Source organism: Trematomus bernacchii, unplaced genomic scaffold, assembly GCF_902827165.1.
Source record: "Trematomus bernacchii unplaced genomic scaffold, fTreBer1.1, whole genome shotgun sequence".
In the NCBI taxonomy this organism is placed as follows: domain Eukaryota; kingdom Metazoa; phylum Chordata; class Actinopteri; order Perciformes; family Nototheniidae; genus Trematomus; species Trematomus bernacchii.
In genome coordinates, this window is record NW_022987588.1 from 7,217,774 (window position 1) to 7,240,566 (window position 22,793).

Here is a 22,793-nt window from a genome sequence, read left to right on the forward strand (position 1 = left end):
CCTGCTTTAGCAGAGCTTTAAGTGTTGGTTCCCCGCCAGAAGACAGGTTTTCTCATTGCTACAGAACTGATCTGGCAGCCTGCATATCTGCACACACATAACACACACACACAGACATAACACACACAAACACACTCGCTCTCGCATCTGACCCTGGGTTTTTTTTTGTAAGCAATAGCCGACAAGAGCGCTTCCCTTATCTGGACGGCCACTACAGGAAAATCCCAGGATATAGCCTCTCCCAACCCGTCCTTCCAGTCCTGTCACGCAACTTTTAAGGAGGGAAGAGGCCCCTGAACACTCCCCCTCACACACTCACACACAGACACTCCCCACCCTTCAGCTAGAACTCACACAGTGTTTACACACACACTCCGACCTGCACAGCCTGACAATCACACAGCGAGCTGCAGGCCTCACACACACAGGGGCCATGTACCGTCAGCATCAAATGTTACATGTGTGCGAGTACATCTACCCGAGTACTGTACTTAAATACAAGTTTGAGAGACTTGTACTTTACTTGAGCATTTCAATTGTGTGCTATTTTGTACTTATACCCCACTACAATTCAGAGATATCTTGTACTTTTACTCCACTAATAATAATAATAACTTTAATTTATATAGCGCCTTTCATCAACCCAAGATCGCTTAACAAAGAAACATATAAGGACAAGACATAAAACAGGGGGCAGAAATGGAAGTGTTACATTGCAGGGGGGGAAGAGTGAGTTAATGTTGGAAGGCTTTGTTGACACTACATCTATTTAATACCTTTAGTTACTTTGCAGATTTGTTTAATGATGTCACATATAAACCACACTTAAATAAGACTTTAGTTCCACCTGGAGTAATTTCACAAGCTACCCTGCAGCATACAGCATACTTAGGTTAGCTTCACCTTTGCTTTGATAACACTTTAATGCATCAATCATTATAATCAAAACATATCATATATATTATTCTGAAATGAGTACTTTTTGGTACTTTAAGTATATTTTGATGCTAATACTTCTGTGCTTTTAGTTGAGTAACCTATTGATTGCAGGACTTTTACTTATAACAGAGTATTTTTACACTCTGGTACTTCTACTTTTACTTAAGTACAAGATCTAAGTACTTCTCCCACCTATGAGTGCAGCCAGTTCGGAGAGAAAACCACCATATTAGAAATAAACACACGTGCACACATTCAGAAGTCCAACACACACAGGCAGAAGTAAACCATGCCACTTCAAGTCGGATTTTTCTTTCCTCTATTCAGGGTTTGCATGAGTAAGTGGGCCTCTTTGTGGTGAACTCTGCATCGTGTTCTCCCTCCCCGTCTTTTTCCACTGCTAACAGCTCAACAGTTTATGCGCTTACAGTTCTCCATGCGGCTGCAGGAAAAAATATGTTTAATGATACTTGTCCAGAGCTTGACCAGAAGTTGGAAAGACATTCCTGTAAGTTCGTGGGAGTCGGCAAAGGAAGAAAAAAGCTAACATTAAACATACCTCCACACAGCAGGAAAGGGGTGTTGTTTGTGTATGACCAACACATTGTTGCAAAAATGATTCTTTATATACTTTGAAGGAAATCATTTGATGGTATCTGATGGTGTTTAACCTGTTAAGCCCTGAGCCTGTTTTTCAGGTCTCAGGCTCGAAAATGACATTCCCAGAACAAATGACCATATCGTCCCTTCTAAAAGGGTTAAATTAATAATCTTTTTTCTCAAAGTAATGATAAACCTGTGAGTTGGATATAGAAAAGTCAGAATCAATATAGATGTTTTTTATTTTAAAGAAAATTCAGATTTTACATAGTAAAAAACTGTAAATGATAGTGTCCCTCCAAAGGTTTTAATGCTTATGGATTATCAGAAATCATTTCAAAGGGACACAGACACATTGGATTAACCTATGGATTAACTTCAGCAGCGTTTTTATCGTTTTAATGCCATTGAAGATCACTTTGGAGAGACTACAGAGCCAAGGTAAAAATGTTAGCATTTTTAGCTACCTAGCGTCACCTGTTTTGATTTTGCTTATAACGTCGCAAATTCGTATAATTCAGTGATAATGTGGGTACCCATCGATTCTGTGTCACCTCACGATGTGAATCGATGTCATGGATGTGGAGAAGAGATAAATAATAAGGTTTTGTGAGTGATTTTCGGTGCAGTAAATTGTTAGCATTTTTCGCTCGTTGCTAATTCAGAGGCTCAGTGTTAGCATTGTGGGTTTTCTTTTGAAAAAAAAAAAAAAATGATCAGTTAGATGAGTTTCTTCCCGTTACATGGATATAAAACATTCATAGTTTATTAAATGAACATGCCCTCAGACACTGTTTCCTGCAAGATGTTGCGGCAGTGCCCCGGTACTCTTAAGTGTCAAGAGACATATAAGTTAGATTTATTCTCCTTGTGTTGAGCTGCTGCTGCTGCTGCGGTGGTCATGCTAGTGATTGCACGAGAGCTGATTTACTGTACGGTTCAGCGTGGGATTTTCACCAGACGGTAGAAACATGAGTGTAGGGAAACTTAACCGATGAGAAATGGACAGTAAATTGACAAAAATGTCCTTTTCTAAACATGTTTTTCTATATTTATCACGCAGAAATGCTCAAGGATTCTCTGATAATGCTTCAGCTGTTTTCCTGTGTTTGATGGAAACCCCAGGTCTCTGTGGTGGGATGTAATCCTGAAACACCCATGAACCCCTGGAGAGTACTAACTTCTGCCTCTGACATCTGAGCACTAAAAAAACAAACAGCAAAAGAAACAAAGTCACAATGGGAAATGTACAATGTATGACTTTTGGCTTTCTAGTTTAACCATATTTAACATGATTATACACTCCCATACTAAACCCTGCAGCCCTAAAAGCTTCTTCCAATACTTAAACATGTAATTGGACACCAGAGGTCACTTTTAAGCATATAAGTGTAGCTTCCTGTTTCAGAAAACACGCCATTATGGGATTGGTGAAATGTAATGCATGCCTTTGATGCAAGATTCACTCCAGGCGAACATCCCTGTCACTCAGGGAATGAGGTCGCCTTTAAAGGATTTGACGTCTTTTGATCATGGGGTAATTAAGTGAAATACAAAGAACCGCGAGAAGCCGTAGAGGAGTTTTTTTTCTTCTAAACGCAATCCAGAGGAAACATGTTAAAGCAAAGCATAACAAGTCGGAGTAAAAAGTTGTGAACGTGAAGAATTAAAACACAGAAACAGGCCTTTAAACATCAAAATATGTAAAATAAAACCAAGCAAATCTTGAAATGCTTCAACTAAACTAAATAAAACGATGTACACACTCTCTACTTTAAAGTATTAGCATGGGGAGTTGGGACACACTTAAACTAAGGAGAAAAAAAGGAAATGCTGTCACGAGTTGGACGTCTGCCAGATTCAGGGAGAGAGTATAAAGCATGCCAGCAATGCATAGGGGAATATTATCTTGATTTGAAAACATTTAGTTCCAGTAGATCCTGTACAGAGATCTGTGTTCTCACGCAGATGTGCAGGAAAGGGCAGTGCTTTGCAACAACTAACAGCCAATGAGAGGGGTCACTCAGTCCACAGGTTCAACCTCCCATTAGTCTTTCCAGTGTACTTCCATGACTTTAGGGGAAGGAAACAGCCTCCACTTTTTCATGATCTGACAAGAGTGTCATGTAGGCATGTCAAGGAAGAGAGGAAAGAGCAGCTCTGGATGGAAAACAGAGGCTTGCACAGGCTTATGGAGGCACTATTTAGCCATTTTAAAAATAATGGGGACTTACTTTGGAAATTGTTGGATTTTAAAGAGCTAATACGTAACGATGGGGTGTATGAAACATAGGGTTGTTTAGGGACAGCTAGAAGGTTTGGAAAAGGTTTGTTTGCTGCAGCGCGGGAACCCACAAGCGGACCTTGATGATCAAAATAAACACTGATTATATACTATTCATGGCACAATGTCTGTTTTGGTGGTGGTGGTGGTGGTGGTGGAGTCTGGGGGCATCTGTTTTTTTAATCAACACTGAGCTATCTTTGGCTCCTTTTATGTGCTTTGGGAGTCATTTCATTGGTTTGGGATTTGGCAAACAAAGCATTGCAATTGCTGTGTAGGGCGTGTCTCGCATTTCATATCACTAAAATGATTCTTATCAGTCTCTCTGCGAAAGTCAAAGCTCTGAGAGGGAAGGATCGTGTACACAGTGGTGTAAAGTAACTAAGTACTTTCACGCAAGTGCTGTACTTAAGTACAATTTGAGGTACTTATACTTAACTCAACCATTTTATACTACTTCTACTCCGAAGTAAATATTTTACTTTTTATTCCACATTTATTTGACACTTGCAGTTACTAGCTACTTTTTCTACATGATGTTTTTATACGATGTATATATTCACTTATTAACTCAGTAGAACACAAAGTATCCAAAATGTGTACAACGTAGATTGACTTCATATGTATGTGTTTATGTTGTCTCAGTACTCACAGATGGTGAGTACTTGAATGTTGATATTGGAAGTCCTGAAATATATGCAAATGATCAACACTGAAAGCTAATTTACACTCCTGGATAAAGAGCCCTGTTTATATTCTCCGTCTGAACCCTGACAGATGTTGATCCATCCTTAAATAAATCCAATAAAACATCGTCCGTGTTTCTGGCCCTCCAACCAAACGTTGAGTGGGAAGACAGCTGATTTCGTTTCGGCACATAAACAAACACAAGCGTTTTTTGGAAGACTCTAAATGTCACAGAAAGTCTCGGTGGGCGATCGTGGCTCCGGCCAAGAGGGGAACCGGGGGGAAAAAAATAAGTTTGGGTATGAAGGGAGATGTAGCGCTGTGGTTTTTGAAGCTGGAGAGAGACGGGGAAAGAACCCTTCCAGAGAATGGAAATTGGAAAAAATGAAAACATGATTAAATCTGTCTCCCAGCGGTTGCTTGCATTCTCACGACATACTGAAAGAGGAGTCATGAATCAAGAGCCAACAGGCAACTTCTGTCACCCCAGAGATGTCCTCCTCTCGCATATTATTATACCGAGTTGACAGGTGAATTATGATGAGGTTTTAAGGGCATGTGTAGGTACACAACAAAATGAGCCCATAAGGATTCAATAACAAACAAGAATGGGCTTCCCTGTACGGATACTCTCGTCCAAATGTTTGCCAGAACTTAAAAAGTTGTTCCTACCTCTTTATTCCTTCTGTTACAAGTGTGGCATGTGTATGGCTTTGTGCATACATGATTCAGATATCCCAAATACCAAATTATATCAAATTATAGCACATGATACGGTGTTACCACATCAACTGTGATTGCTAACAGGCCCTGGATGTTTTCAATGAACTTGGAAAGCAAGTCCACATTTTTCAGCAGCAGTGAGCCACAAGCCTTTCATAATATCCAGTATTGCCTCATAAAGTCACGCGATGAGGCTAACAGTCCAGCTCTCTCCAAAAGATCTGCCGTTTCGAGGCGGCCATAAATAGCTTGTTTCATTATCAGGTCTTTAATCTCCCTCGTATTCCGTTAAATTGCTTATGTTTGTTCCTCTCTCTAAAGCCTTTTCTTTTACCTAACGATTTACGAGATCATGATCTTACATTCTAGGCATGCCCACACATGAACACCCATCCTAGGTTTATGTTTAGACTGGGATAACCCCTGAGAGGCAGCCATGGTGATCTCCCTTAGACATATAGAAAAGACTGGAAACCCACCATCTGTATAGAAGCATTGTAATAAAACATGAGGGGTGTTAACCGCAGCTTTATCATGACAGAAAAGTACGATTCTTAATCAGCAATACAATAATATATGATATAACAAAGTCAGACACAATAGGACTTTGATTGATTTTGACTCAGGGGCCTGCAATCTATATTAAACAATATCAAATGCCCGTTTTGATCAATTTACAAAAAGCTACTTAAATATGATTTGACAATTTTATTACTGGACTCTTCCAAAAAATGAAAAACAACCTACATTTGTATTAAAAGAATATACATTTAGCTCCTGTTGTTTACTACAAAGTGCCATTTTCTCAAGTTTAAGGAAGGAGGTACGCTTGAAATGAATTTGTAACACAGACGTTCCACTGGAATTTCAGCTCTCACCCAGGTCACAGTCTGTTCTCTCTCCTGCCTTCTGGGAGAAGATACAGGAGCTTCGACTCACGGACAAACAGACTCAAAAACAGTTTCTACCCCTGGGCCGTCAGGCTGCTTAACCACCACACATAATGCAATAACCGTAACCAGTCTCACACATACACACACTTTTAATGCACTTTATATACTATTTTTATATCAATATTTTTAACTATTTATTCCCCCGTATGATTGTTTATGGTGTCTGTCCTATGGCCGTGTTTTTTAGTGTTCTTTATGTGTTTGTATTTTTTGCACACCGGGACAGAGTTGCACTCTGAATCTCGTTGTACTCTGTGTACAATGACAATAAAAGGCTTTAACTTTAAAATAAAAAGCAAGATGAGGAAAAATCTGTTTTCGTTGAGAATGTGTCATTTTTCATTGAATCAATACAATGATCCATATCTATACACTGTTACTAATCATGGTGCACATTATCTTGTAAAACTTTACACAACTGAAACTAGGCTTGTGTTTAAATGATCTTTATAGAGGAAGTGAAGAGCTTATCATGCTGCACAGCTGTGTGTGTTTTGTGTACGTGTGGTTCTCCTATTTCTCACCAGAGGTCATTTTAGGTGAAATGCTATAACATTGTATGAATCCAGTGATTGTACCTCTAAGCCATGTAGACGTCTTCAAACAAACTCTTTTAACACTTAGCAGAACTGAGCTTCCCTGTAATGTCCCTCCACTGCTGGCTTTTGTTTAAAGCCCGGCGATTAGACAATGGCTGTCATGTCTGTGTCATTGTGTTTTCTTTATACAAACATTAGCCATTCTTACATCAAAGCCAGATTATTCTCCTCCGAAGTTTCCTCATCCTCTGATCCTGACTCTGTAGCGTTTTCGTCCTTTTAGTCTTTACATTTCTTTAAAGGGGACCTATCATGCAAAATGCACTTTTGTACGTCTTTTATACATGAATATGTGTCCCCGGTGTTCCAGGGAACTCACCAAGTGTCAGAAAACACAACCCTCTCTCTTTTCCTCCATACCCAAACTCAATTTCATCGCGGGCCACATTAGAATTATGGTTGCACTCAAAAGGGCCGGTGGTAACTTTAAGACTATATAAATATACATAGATAAATATATATAATATATATAAAATAATTAGGGCTGTCAATTTTTTTTTAACTCCACTAATTATTTTAACGTGCGATTAACGAATGTGTATTTGTCCTCAGCCCGCCCCGTAGTTTCAGAGCCCAAAGGCTTGACGTTGTTGTTGTTAGTTGGATGGTGAGAGAGGGGGGGGGGTGCTAGTGAACTGTCAACGGGGAGGAAGCCTCGCTGCGGGGAAACGGCAGACCTCTGTCGGCGCAACTTTGATGAGGCCGTTTAAAAACATAATAAAGTAAGGGCGGTGCCGGCCGTCAACGGTACTTGACGACCGGCCGTTCTGTGGTTCTCCAGATTCTACAGCCGGCAGACCACACTTGAAAGTTTGCCGGGGAGACGCCTGGACAACAACAGCGATAGCTAAATGGGTGGCTACAGCTTAACATTGTGGAGGACGAGGGGCTGCGTTAGATAATTCGGATCGCATCCAACGTGTCGACTGCACATCACAGCGCAGTCTCATGCTTTGACTGAAGATGAAGACAGAGGAGCGGCATTTCGCCGACAACTGTAAACAGGCTTGTCTGTTTGAGCAACTGGCTCAGTGCAAAGAAGTACACAGGGTTTGGAGAGAGTGTAAGAGAGAGAGAGGTTCCAGGTTGTTGTATTGAAAATATTCAGGAAAATATTTGTCATTGTTCCAATGATAATAAACAAACATTTGCATAAAGCATATTTTGTCCACTCATATGTTGATAAGAGTATTACAAACTTGAAAAATATTTCTCTAAGGTACATTTAGAACAGATAAAAAATGTGCGATGAATTTGCGATTAATCGCGATTAACTATGGACATCATGCGATTAATCGACTGACAGCCCTAAAAATAATGTATTATTTAACAATATTTCCTCTGCATTGGATTATTATCGGATAGGGTAATAACTTCATAATTAACTACGTCTGAAAGCAGAAGTCAAGTAATTGCAAGTCTCTTCAGTGCGCATCTCACAAAATGAGATGCATTGTGGGACATGTAGTTTATGGGCAACGTGCTCCTGTAAAGCAGCACATAACCTTATAATATCTCAATCAATCTCAATCTTTATTTATTTATATAGCACATTTAAAACAACCTTCAGTTGACCAAAGTGCTGTACAGGCAATACATATTAAATAACACAATGGGAGTACAATAATAAAACAATAATTAAAAACATAATAAACGTATTATATTCTTTGCAAGCTCTTGTGGGCCACATACAATGAAGTGGCGGGCCGGATTTGGCCCCCGGGCCTTGAGTTTGACACCCCTGCTTTAGAGAGTTGTACTCTTTCTTACAGTGCGAATCGTATATAATTCACTTTATGAAGCAACAAATGGTATGTCCCATGTCATGCACATATCTGTTTGTGACCATCAGTACCATCTATACCACCAGAAGGAAGCACAAGATAATGATATGATTATGTTCATCAATTCAGATCTCTTATTTTCAGATTTAAGCTCGCTTAGATGTTCAAATAAAAACTTGAAACACAACAAAACTGGGACTTCCAATCACTTTTATGCTTATTTACACAAGACTTGAAGTTAAAGGACCAATTTCCGCCAACTATTTGAATAATTAAATAATAGTTTTAAGTTGTTTTTCATGCAAAAATGTTATTTCAGGCTGTAAAATATGGAGATTTCCTGCTTTGATATGTTTTAATTTGTTTTAAACTGAATATCTTTGGATTTTAGGCTGAAAAACAAACTTTAGAGGATTTAGAGAGGCATTTATACAGATTAATTGACAATGAAAATAACTGTTAGTTGCAGCCCTAATGCAAATCACCGTAATCTTATTATAAGAGTAAATCATTAGATTTGTTTAGCACTTTCAGGGTTTACACCAGGACAAATGAAGCTCAGCGCAAGTTCAACCAGGAAGACCTTCTTTACTCTTACTTTTACTCTACGTCACTACTCTCTCTCCTCTCAATAAGTGATCGGGGGCGTCACTCCCCAGCTTAACCAATCACTTTGCTCTATTCTCACAAGCCTATCATAGTGCTCTGCTAAACCTTTTAAATCTGCTCTCCCCCCTCTGTCAGCTGTCATTTCAGGTGAATCGGCGCAACCCTCCTCCACCCCTTTTTCACCTCCTGTCCCTCTGAATCCAGGGTCAAGCCAAGCCACTCCCCTTCAGACCGAACCCAACCATCCATTCACCACCACCAGTGTCTAGACCCCGGGGGGGGTTTCATCGGATCGGTTTTCCCCTCCCGAATGATACTCCTGCACAACGGGGCCTAATCGCCAAAACTCCATTACATTCATTTGTGTATTCCTGGCAATAAATATGTATTCTTACATCAAAAACATCTCTCCTGATTGAAATTATGTCTTCAGTATCTGAGAAATGTACACCATGGTTGGAAATAACATTGAATTCATCAAATCTGTTGATGACTTTATTGAAAGAAGACACACACAAAGCTGGATACATGATGCTACAACCCAATATCCCAACCAATGGGGAACAACACACTGTTTTTGGCTTCCATTGTGCGCTTATCAAACAGCCGCATCACACATAAGGGGAAAGTTGGCATGGTCAACTCTGCATATCATATCACATATCACAAGTCACAATGCCTATAGGACAGGGGATACCGGATGTGTGTCCATGTGACGTGCGGTTATGTGTGTACAAACATTCAGGTGCATTCTGTTTTAATCCACACCCTACTATCACCTTATCACCTTATACAGGAGACAACCGTCTGACATTTTCATGTGATGCGACTATCGTGAGTTAATTTGACTCTTAGTAGAGACTCCAGTCTGCAGTGCTACAATTTACTGCTAAACCATATAATTACAATACATAATAACAAGTTAAGTCTGCTTTCTCTTGTTCTTTCCCACCCACACATGGACTCTTTCTCTACTGAGTCAAAGTTTAAAATGACTTAATTAATATCTTAATAAAGATCCCATGATAGCCAGACAGGGTTTCCCCCCCTCTCAGGTCAGGAGGAGTGTCATGAGGGTCGGCTGATGTGTGTGACCCAGATTTGACCCCCTGACTGTCAGTAATCAGAGGAAATGTCACATACATGATAATGCAGTTAACGGCATAGTATATTGATTTATTTCCATATAGTTAGAAGGCTCACAAGAGACAGATCAAAGGCAGAATAGTACAACCTGAAAGGAGCAGAGATAAGCATTTATTCTACATTTGAAAAGATATTACCAAAAGCAAACTTTCCCTGCCAGGAAAACGTCAACAACTTTGTGAATGAATGTTCCCGGTTAGTAACTAAAATCTGCTGATAAAGCTTAAAGGGGACCTATCATGCAAAATGCACTTTTTGATGTCTTTTATATATATAAATATGTGTCCCCGGTGTGTCAGGAAACTCACGCAGCGTCAGAAAATAAAACCCTCTCTCTTTTCCTCCGTACCCAAATCTCTAAAAACGGGGCTACAACGGAGCTGATCCAGATTTGCCATCCACTATGACATCATAGCGGATGGCACCCACGAAAGTTGCTATCAGAAACAATGCCCGACGTGTTTTGGACGTAATATGGCCTTTGTTTACATTAGCAAGCATCGCTAACACTCAGAGCTAACCTGTACTGTAGAGCACATGTGTAAAGAAGCAGGAAATAAAAAGGAACTCACCTTGTGGTATAACCGGCGAGAGAGAAAGCCTTTGAGCTCCATAGTGTCTCAGAAATAATCCTTGATAATCCATGATATGGCGTTTCATCACGGCAGTATTTAGTTTAGACAGTAGCTGCCCATCCCGCATGAGCTCAGCCCCCTCCTTTTTATTTTTTTAAAGCTTTATACCCCTTTATATACCTTTTGAAACAGGGAGTGAAATAGAGGGATATGAGGCATGGCTAGAATGGGTGATCTGTTTGGTATTTTTGAGCAAAAAACTTCATAGACATGTTTTTTATATATCTGAGACCTATGCTATTGCCTAAAAATAGCATGATAGGTCCACTTTAAATCATTGTATCGGACAAAGAGGGCATTATACATTGATCAAAGGCTGGATAGCGCTCCTTATGACTGGGAAACTGACCTTTACGTGTGAAATTGGTAAAGCAGTATTGTGAGTTAAAGTGATAAGCACCAGAACTGAGATGTCCGTGTTATAAAAAGGGCCTGTGAACACACTGAATGGCCCTTTATCACCCGTAAACATACCAGAGATGTTCTGTTAATGTCATGACCTCTTCCATTGTTTTCTTATTTTTTATCGATGCTCTGAAAGCTACAACACACTTCCTGTTCTTCCAGCTAACAGCCTGCAGAGTGCTGCGTCGTTATTTCAGACAACAATGAGGATATTTGAATGGAGTCCAATGACCAACAAGGCTCCTAAGCAGGAAAAACTAAAAGACAAATAGTCAAAAACAAAAGCGAACAATGATCCAGTATTAGCAACGCATTTGACCTTGAGTATCTGTCTAACTATTAGCCAACACTGGATCATTTTACATGTATTTACACAAACCAATGAGTAACAGAACATATCATTTCCTGCTGTGACAGCGACATAAACTAAACATGTGAAATGGCCTCCAGTAAGCAAAGATCCACAGTGACAAAGCAGCGTTATTTATGGGGAGATGGGCTGCACATGGGCTGTGTGATGCGACATGTGATTTTGATCCTGCACTCCACTGCTGCAGAGCACAGACCCACTCTCAGTGTGCCTGATATCTGCTGATGTCAAATGAACTCAAGGAGAGGGTGAAGAGTAGTGTCAGGGCATAAACACTGAGAAACTGCTGGGAAATATCTGCCGTGAATAAAGTGAGTCCTATATCTGCAGTTAGAGGCTAAAGTTGAGTATTTCTTATAAAAGGGTTTTCAATAAAGGTCATTGTTCGTCAAAGAACCACTGAATATAAAACATGTTGCAGTTGTCAGCGATTCCCACAGTTTTAAAGTGTATTTGTGATCAAGAGACCAGTCAGCTGATGCATCACTGCATTCACAACCAACAAGGATTAGATATGCACCGTTACCACATCATTTAAATTAGCACAGACCTTTAAAAACTAACAAATCTTTTCTAAGAGAAAAACATGAGCCATCATTTAGGTTGACTTTGACTAAAGCTAATAAATTACATTTAGAGCAGTAGGATAAGAATATAGTTAAATGAGGAGGGCAGTAGTCTGTCATTATTAAAGGGGGACATATCACACATTTTCATATATATTTTTATTCTGTGTCTTCACTGGGACATGTCTCCATGCTTTAATGTTCAAAAAGCTCTTTATTTGTCTCATACTGCCTGTGCTGCAGCACCTCTTTTCACCCTCTGTCTGAAACCAGAGCCCAGTATGCTCCGATTGGTTAGCTGGCCGGCTCTGTTGTGATTGGTCAACCGCTAAGAGATGTCCCGCCCCTTAGCCTATCACGTACAATATGTTGGAGCGCTAGGCAATAGAGGCGCAAGTGTTACATAGTGACGACACTCTGGTGTGAACTTTGGAATGTTAGCCTCTGCAGACCATTAACAGGCACTTAAACCTATATAACACAGGAAAGGGAATAACCCCCCCAAAAAAAGCATATTAAGACGTTTTTAAAAGTCATTCGAATTGCCATGGAGAGTTCAAGAGAGACACACTGTTCTTAGGCTTTTACACAACAACATGTAAGGCTTAATGTACTAAACCAGAACATTTCATACCATTCCTTTCATCACATTCATAAAGCCTCATGCACATTTTGTTCTTTTTTGGAACGTAAATAGCGTGGGGTGTAAGCTGCACCAAACTGAACTTCAGATATTAGAAATAACCTCTCATCTTAAATTTGCACTTCTTTTTATAGCCCTTTTCTGGCACTGTGTGAAGTATGTGTGAAGATAACAAATGACTGCATGTTCCCCATTTATCATCATGTTAGAGTGTGTGAGAAATGCATGGTCTGAGTGTTAAAGGATGAATAAAACATCTCGCCCCAGGTGTTTGATGGGACTTTGACATGACTCCACTGATATTACACATGTGCTGTCTGTCTATATATACATACAGAAGAGGAAAAACCATGTAGAACATTCCTTGTATGGAAAAATAGCTTTTTCTGATGATTCACAACCACTTATTTGAATGTCATAAATTCTGTACATGGTAATGAAAGAACAGAGAGACATAAGCGGACTTACTTTTGGCAAACGTTTCAAAAAAACATTTCTTTACTTGGATCAAGCCAAAACTACCTATGAGTTATAGTTCCTGTTATCCACCAGCTGCATGTTAAACATCTCAGAGAGATCTAGGAGACATCCTTGAGAAATGCTAAGTGATAAATACACTTTATTGAAACTGCTCTCTAAAAAGATGACATTGTGTACTTGAGTCTATCTCGCCTGCTTAGACAAGAAGTAGGCAAAAGGGTGTGAGAACAAGCAGCGCTGGAATGTCACAACTGCACGCAACTCATCCATTCATGCTGGATGTTCACGCTGCACAACTACAACATGGCTCATTACAGTCTGCAGCTTCACACGTTTTGATTTAGTTTGCCTGTTTTAGGTTTGTCTTTCATCGCTAGCCATGTTAAACTAGCTGTGTAATAACAGGTTGTAAAAAAGACATTATAGACGGACGGCTGCTGCAGTGATGAAGCAACTGCTGTAAAGATATGTGTAAGATAATGAATAAGACTATAAAGATGTCTATCTTGCGTGCACATTACTTCACTATCTAGCCACCAATTCATGTGAGATTCAGGGTTTTCGTTGAAGGAGAAAGTCAGTGCAACAGGTCAAACAACCAGATGCCACAGGCTAAACAATGCACAGAAAATGTTTCAAAAAAGCAACGAAGCGAGACACATGAATTTTAACAACCTCTGTGAAGCCAGAGGCAACCAGGCAGCTTACTCAGCAGCCAGTCTGCCAACACCTCGACTAAAATGTCTGTTTGACTCAAAGACAACAACAGCAAAATAATCTGCGGGTGGTGGAGATGTTATGTGCGTGACTCGCGTATAATTGAATCACACATCATGATTCATCCGGCTTTCACAGCCAGGATGTCTGCAAGATTAATCAACTCATAGTGTTGACTTTCTACACATCCATAACTATTTTGTTATAGAGCCTATTGTAAGTGTTGCTAGGTGAAAGGGTGGCATAACGTTACAAGTATTGAGGACGTGTTGTTTCCGAAAACCAGATTCCTGCATGCTTCTCATTCCTGGCTTGGCTGTCGGATGCACAGCCTTAACGTTTGAATATGTTTCACTCAGATCAGTTAAATGATTGTTTTAGCGCTGGCTGCTATAGGACCCAGGTTGATGCTTACCTTTGAAGTAGCTCTTGGCCCTCAGGTAACCCACGCTGAGGCGAAGCACCGACAGTTTGTCCAGACGAGAGCGGATGTCCCCGTTGAACGGCAGGAGCTCCGTCAGCCGGTCCAACTCCCCATTCAGCCGATCCCGGTGGCGCTTCGAAGGGTTTGATTTAACAACTTCATTTCTTTCAGGCTGCTTCTTTCTGTGGAGTGAACATAAAACACATGGTAAGTAATTGAAGAGTTAATTGAGATTAGACTCTGATTCAGTTCAGGCCTGGCCAACTGGCCGTGCCAGTCATACCATCTGGTGTGGTGTGCATTGTGACACATGCCAATTAAATATAAGCCACGTGTACTTTTAGTAACGCATCAAACAGCTTCAAACATACTAAGGGAATAAAAACGCAGCCATTACATCTGTGAGTGACTAATAAACACTGTAGTTCAGGTGAGTCAACAGGACATCAGCTCCAATGTTGACTTAAGATACAGGAATGCTGTCAAAGCCACATAAAAGAAAACTTGTACACGCTAAAAAAATAAACATGTTTTAAAGAAATGACAAGATCCTTATTTAGCTTTGATCAAAACAACAGTTAAAGATTAGCTTGACTCTATAAATAGCAGATAGAAACTCACTGGTATAGAAACAGGAAGTAGCATTGTGTTTGATTGTCCCGTGCTGTTAAATCATATGATTGATATGTTTGATATATGGTCAATCAACTTTTTGAAGCTGAAGTCGGATTTTAAAGAGGCTCTAATGTGCTTTTTGGGGTTTTCCCTTTCCATGAAAATGGTCTGCAAAGGCTAAAATCCCAAACTTCCCTCCAAAGGAAGTTTTTCTCCCCTACAGCGCCCCCTGAAACGCCTCCATTGGACTCCTTTGTCTACTTCTGTAACATAGAGACATCACTACGTAACACTCATGCTTCTATTGGCTGGCACTCCAACAGATTGAATGTGATAGGCTAAGGGGCGGGACATCTCTCAGCGGTTGACCAATCACAACATAGCCAGCCAGCTAAGTAAGCGAATAAAACCCCTACATTTTGTCTTTGCAGTTGTGGACAGGATATTAAGTGGACATGGAGCAAGAGAAAAGGAAGCATCCCAAACCTAACATTATACAATTGTTCTTCATAAAAAAATAAACAACAAAAGGTGATGTTCAAAAAAGTCAACTTCTTACTTAACTTTTGTTTTTATATAGTAAAATGGAATTGATTAGCAAAACATTAAATACAAAAAATCTACCAACCATGTTAATAAAGAGAAACTACTGGTAATGTTAAACTTTGGATATCTGACTCCTAATAAAACCATTGACACTTTTGCAGTTTAGCTGCTTAAGCTAACATTAGCATCTGCGAGAAAAGAAAGGATGGACAAGCTAAAAGATCTTCTCCTCTTAACTTGAAAACAATACCATGTTTCTTTTCCTCAAGGACACAATCTTCAGCCAAGAGTAAATAGCAGACACCAGCATGCAAAATATACAACGTTACCACAAGTCATTCCATTGACCACTTATGTCGTTTTTCAAAATGGAAACCATTTTTCAACATGACAGCGGCTTTATTTTCTCTGCCTGCCTCTCACTTTAAGGGCGACGGGGTCTGAGACCACCCATGCTCCAGTGCAACATGCAAACTCACATGGCTCGAGGACTCATTACTCACAAATCAGACACACATGCTACACCGGGAGAGAAACCAAGTGTCAGTGAGAGGGTGGGACGGGACGACACATAACAACTGTCGTCATTCCTCCACCACAGACCTGCTGAGAAAAACACTTACTGCTAATATGGACATGGCAGTTCATTACTGACAGGAAATAAGGAAAGATACGTCTCAGAGTACGATAAGCATCTGACTACACCAAACTATGATAGCATGAAGATATATAGTGTATCAAATCCCATTTATGACTGACTCATCATTCTTAACTTTTTCGGTTGGTCGATTTATTTGATAACTTAGTTTAGTCTGTTTAGTATCAAAATGCAAAAATATAAATTAGATGAAACAAAATTAAACATGATTACGTTATTTTTTTTAATTGAATTAATTAAGTACCAAAGTTAACATGAATTAGTCATTTTGTGTGTGTGTGTGTGTGACGTGTGTGTGTGTGTGTGCGTGCGTGGGTGGGGTCTAACGAGATAACAAGGTTATTCAGCAAATGAGACGAATGTGATGTTAATAAGCACGGCCCATAGTGTACTTTAACCACATTTATTGAACAAACCAAGTGCCATGTCCTCTGCCAAAAACATGTCTTTAATCTACGTATTGACAATAGCTTCTCTGTTTGCACTGGGAAAGCAATTCTTATTATGAAATATGAATTATGGAGGTCAACAAACTTATTGGCGACTGTCGGTCAGACTGATCATTTATTAAGCCACCACTCACATGTTGAGCATGAGACTAATTGTAGATGCTTAATTCTCTTTGATAAGTCCACATTGACGACAGCAGAAGTGTAGACTGATTCTGTGCAGAAACCCAATCATTGCATCCCCTCAATGACAGTTTGGTTTTTACTTTTGGTTCGTGAAGCATTTTGCGTTACCTATTGTGTATGAAAACTGCTATATAAATACATTTGATTTGATTTTGATTTAAATCTGTCATCTGAGAGTGCTAACATGCATAGAAAAATGTATTTTCAAAATCCATGGTATGATGACAATAACAGACGAGACACGATTACTAGAGATGTCCCGATCCGATCACGTGATCGGGGATCGGAGCCGATCACGTGATTTTCAAAAGATCGGAATCGGGAGAAAAAAATTGGGGATCGGGAATTTTTTTTCTTTTTTTTTTTTTTATAAAATATTTTTATTATTTTTATTTAATGTTACAAAACAAAAATGACCATGTTCACGTCTTAAAGTCATCCTGAGGCCTTAGTTTTGGTTTAAAATTAGACAACATCATGTATGTGTTGCTTCTTTTGGGCTTGTTTTCATAGACCTGGTTGCTTATTTCTCTCAAATCTGGCAACAGAGTGGGCAGGGCGCAGTGTCTAATGGCGCAGTTCCACTACAGCGCGGAGCTCGCTTTAAGCGTGCCGTGTCGTGCCATACCCGTTTTTGGTTGCGCTTCCACTAGGCCTAGTTACGGCCCGGGGCCACTTTTTCACCTCTTTTCTGGCCCGACAAAATTGTGGTTCTATCGGGGCCAACAAACAGGGCTGAGTCGGGCTGAGTATGCTAAACTAGAGAGAGGAGCGCTGGCAAGAGGGCTACAACTACAACAAGATGGACATATTTGACCGTGATTTAATTGTAATACACGTTTCAAAATGATGCCGAAGTAACAACATACTGATACCGGTTAGTAAAAACCATGAATTAATGCTTTGTCAAGTCTGCAGATAGACGGCAGGCGAAAAACCTTTTAAAATTCGTGTTTTTCTAGATGGAAATTGGCTAAGCTAACGCAGTATATGCTCCGACCGTCCACACTCACAACAACGGCCTATACAGACATAAATAAAGCAGCGACTGTATTCACCATGACACAGGCAGTCTGTGGAGTGTACTTGTTTAACTTTTGTCGAGTTTCTGAACATATATAAGGAGCTGTGAGCTCTGAGTGCTAACAGCTAACGGCTGTGTTGTGTTTTCTGGAGTTCTCATTGAAGATGACGTCACGGCTCCGCCTACACTGCGTTACTATAGTAACTACCCCAGTTCCTAAACTGTAATGGAAGCGCAGCATGAAGTGAGTCGGCCCAACGCGGCCAAGCCGTACCGAGCCGTACCGAGCGTGGCCGAGGCCGACCGTGTAGTGGAACTGCGGCATAATAGTAGCAGTAAGCTAACAAGAGGCTACGTTCAGCTGGTGCCTCGGGAGTCGGGACAGAGAAAATGTCAGGAGTTTGGAAGTATTATAAAATTGAAAGCGAAGGCAGTGTAACAGCCAGATGCAATGTTTGCAAGGCGGAGGTTCCGCGTGGTGGAAAGAACAGAGCTACGTTCAACACGACCAATCTAATACGCCACCTGAGAAACAAACACCAACAACAAAACGACGAGTACACAGCGGCCACTCAGGTAACGGCACTGAAACAACCGACACTTTCAGAGACTTTTAAAAGGAAAGAGAAACTGCCCCAGAACAGTGAAAAGGCCAACAAAATAACAGCCAAGATAGCTGAATTCATCGCGTTGGATGACCAGCCGTTATCTGTTACCTTTTTTTTCTCTTAATGCATTGCATAAAGATCGGATCGGGAAAAATCGGTATCGGCAGATTGTCAAAATCAAATGATCGGAATCGGATCGGGAGCAAAAAAAGGTGATCGGGACATCCCTAACGATTACAATACATCTGTAAACTTGTCAGCACTCAGAAATAAGTATTATTTGTTCTTTGCGAGTTCCGACTACTTTTTATGCTAATGTTCGTTAGGCCACTCATTAAACTCTAAAAGACATTGGAGTTGAGCAAACAAGATCTTTCGTTTGTTATACATGTGTTTAAAAGTCTTATGAGTAACTCTAAAACATTAGGTACAGGCTGTGGCTCTTTCAGATGCCATTTCTATAAATATTTGTTAACACGAACCAATAAGTGATCTGTCCGCCAAATCTGATCACATGAAATCTATTGGTTTCAGCCCTGAAACACATCCTAAGCATTAACAGCTTATCCAGGTCTATTACTACCAAAGCATGTCTGCAGTTTCAGGCTGCGAATTCCCTGCCTAAATTCCTCCCTAAATTTCACTCTTTACCGAAACTTTGGTTAATGATAGGCTATAAAGTTTCCTCCTCTGCCACTGAATAGTCTGCAGGGAATGCAGCCTGAACTTGATTGCTGGCTTCAGACCCGAGCTGTACCGTCTCAGAAATAGAGCAGCACTGATCTCACTCTCGAGAAATGCCTAGCGGAGACAAAAGCCAGCATTCAGCACCATTTTTCCACCTTGATTTGCTATGGATCATGGTGTTGAGTAACAGACATCAGGACGTCCATTGTGAGAGAGGCAGATGTTTTAACTCATCCTTAGACTTGTATTTAGTTTACTTATCTCAAGATCAAAAGAGTAGAGATCTGAAACCAATCACCTCTGCCTCAGGGTCAAGGCTCCCCATGTAGCTCTCAGTAATGACACTGACACACATTTGTCTGCTCGAGGCAGGCGGAGTGTCTGCCAGATCCACAGGGATGACTCAGTGGATCAAAAGTAGGAAAAGCGTGCTTTCTATACACGTTTGGCTGCTCGAGAATAAGTAGGACAGTTTACAAAAGCGGGCCTAAGAGCTTTCCAGACAGAGAAGTAAAAAATAGCATCGAAAACTCACACAAAACATATGTTGTCCATGAATGTACAAAGCAAAGATGATGAGTGGGTTTCAGCGAGAGTAGCTCTACTTAAGAATAACCTTAAAAGTTGACTTGTATAGTATGCTCATGCTGAGATAAAAACTACCCTGAAATGTGGTCAAGTCTGCTCTCCAGTTGCATCATACAGCATAAAACTAAATTAAGAGGCAGCATGAAAGCATAAAAAAATCAAGGACCGATAGAATCTGATCACTTTGACAATAAACTGCTACAATTGCTGCGTCCAGGGGAGCTTCAGAAATATGCAGAGGCCATAGCGTGACAACAAAATAATCTATTCAGCTGTGCCTACAGAAACAATAAATGTGGAAGAGGGTTTGAAACATGTGGATACACATTGGAGAATTGGATGCAGAAGTTTCTATGCATGTTTGTTTGTCAGCTGCGACTCTGCGGGGGCCCCGTGGATCCATTGAAGCTACCATCCTCTGGGAGAGGGCAGTCCCCAAACGCTTTAGAGCCCTTCAAACACTGGCTTCAGGTCCCGTTTGCACCAAAGGTTTTAAAAGCTCTCGGGCTGGGATTGGTTTGGGCTGAACTCTCTGTCCAGAGAGGAGAAAGAGCCTATTCTGTTGCCAATAGGGAAAGGGAGGGGGGGGGGGGGTGCTTCTATCTTGGTGTCCTTTAGGCACAATTCATTATTTAGATTACATTTATTTGGCAAACACTTCTGTACTAAGCATCATTTTCCCCTAAACCTACACAAATCAGGAGCATTGTGGGTTATGTTACTTCCTTTAAGGCCCTTCAACACGTGGACCAGAACAGCCGGGGATCTAACTTTCAACAGTTAATGGCCGACTTATTTATCTTTGCCTTGCTCTACCACGCAGACAGACAGACAGACATAATTATACATTAGGGTGCTTGAGAAACATTACAGCTTTCAAATTTAAATGAGATAATAACATAACAATAACGCATTGTGTATGTGTATATGTATATTTTTCTTTTGTTAGCTGTACACACAGGTTTTATTTCACAAACGGAGACATTTTTCCTGTAAGAGTGTTAGACTGGTATTTGTGAAGACTCGTCTTTGAAATGAAACAAAGGGCAAAGAACAAAGGGCAACTTTGTTGCTGTTCACCGGGAGTGTTCTGGCTTCCTGCCAAACCTCTTATCAGCACGTCTGCCTGTGTGTGCGTTTCTCACAATCCCCTTAGATTACCGTGTAAAAAACATTTGCACTGGTGAATTTTATTATCCTTTATTATTAAGGACTCCATTGTTTGCTAAAGTAAATGCTTAGTCATTCTAGAAAGCCTATAACTCATAATCCACTTGCTCAGTGTTAAGTACACATTGCCATTGTACGATGTGGGGGGGGCTTTCATGAGCCGTATACACAATAATTAACTCATATTTTCACAGCAACTTGTAGGAGTGCTCCTACTGTTGAAATACCATAATGTAAAAAGCTGAGAAAGGAATAAGCCACTTCCAGATGAATTGTCTGTTTTGTTTAGTTATTCAGCAATCTATTAGCATAAGCTATGCAATAAATCACCGTCCTCTGTTGTTGTTTAGTTGTCAATTTGGGAGACTACAGGTTTTGTAGAGTTTTACATTTTGGACTCTATCTTGTTTTTTTGCAACCAGAGTGACACAAGAGGGTGGAGCAAAGAACACCCAAGACATTTTTTGCAGATCAAAACAAAAACGCAAAGAACTGGACACCGCAGCACAAAGCCATGAACCACAGCATTCCCTTCTTTAACAGCTTTTTCAATCAAAATGGGGCCTTAATTTACAAAATGCACATCATGATGTATTGAAGAGGACTTGAAACTATAGCAATTGAGGCCATAAACTTGTCAGGAAAATATTTACGGAGATAATTAATCAAGTGAGAAGTAGGGTCATTTTCTCATAGACTACTATACAATTGGACTTCTTTTTGCAAGGGGGTACACACTAATGGATATCAAATTTGAGGCAGTTCTGCATTCATTAACAGACCTTAAGGTGGCCGCCTTGTGATGACATGAGGAAGTTATGAGTTTGTATTTTGACAAGGGAAGACACAAGACAACAGTTAAACACATAAAACACAAATTGCTTGCAAACGGACTAAAACAGTTACTGTAAGAGCAGAGGACCTTTTCTCTGGTTGCACGTAAAAATACTTTACATTTAATAATGCAGTTGGACGCATGGCGGAGGACACTGGCAACATACACAGAAGGCGTCCTTGGTAATAAAAGCCAGAATTTGGTAGGCCAGATCTGCCGTGGAATGCCCCTGTGTAGTGACCACAGCTTTTTACAGTCAGGCTCAATGGTGCCTTTGTGCAGCTGAGCCCAGCTGGCTGTCCAGGAAACCTCAGTCCTCGCTGCACAGCCCCACATCTTCAGACCCACAGACGGCTACACACAGGCCACCTCTTTATTTTGGGAATGACACTGGGAACAGCCAATACCCAAATTGCCAGACCCTTATAAGCACACATATCTTTATACTAGACTCAACGCTCATCTGTGTTAAAAAATATGATTCAATATCACTTGCTAAAATGGTCAAAACTCATTCATTGCCGCGACATGTTTTCCATTTAGTACTTATCTAAACAAACTTGGATTCAGTTGTTTTTGCTATTGTTAATCCCTGATTGAAATAGATAGTCAAGTAATAGCACTGTGTGGTCTGAGCGATGATGGAGGGTACGGTCTTTGGTTAACATTTAGACCAGAAAATATGCCTTAATTAACAGAAGACCAACGTGACTATACTATACTTTTGCTTTAAGTTTCACATTTAAGGAGAAAACTTTAGGTCAGCTGATTAATGTTGAATATTCACTCTATTTTGGTCTCCTCCAACTCCAGAGAAAATATCTGTTTATTGTTTACTTCTGCCTCCGTTGTTAATGTTATGG

General features: G+C 40.3%; 1 protein-coding gene across 1 annotated transcript in view; it reads right to left on the minus strand.

Moving 5' to 3' along the window:
• Window positions 1-22,793, minus strand: part of LOC117481298 (aryl hydrocarbon receptor-like) — a 39,613-nt gene that overhangs the window by 14,735 nt on the left and 2,085 nt on the right. The window contains exon 2 of the mRNA XM_034128934.1: window positions 14,556-14,746. Coding sequence (XP_033984825.1) covers window positions 14,556-14,746 — 191 coding nt within the window. The remainder of the gene's footprint in view (window positions 1-14,555; window positions 14,747-22,793) is intronic.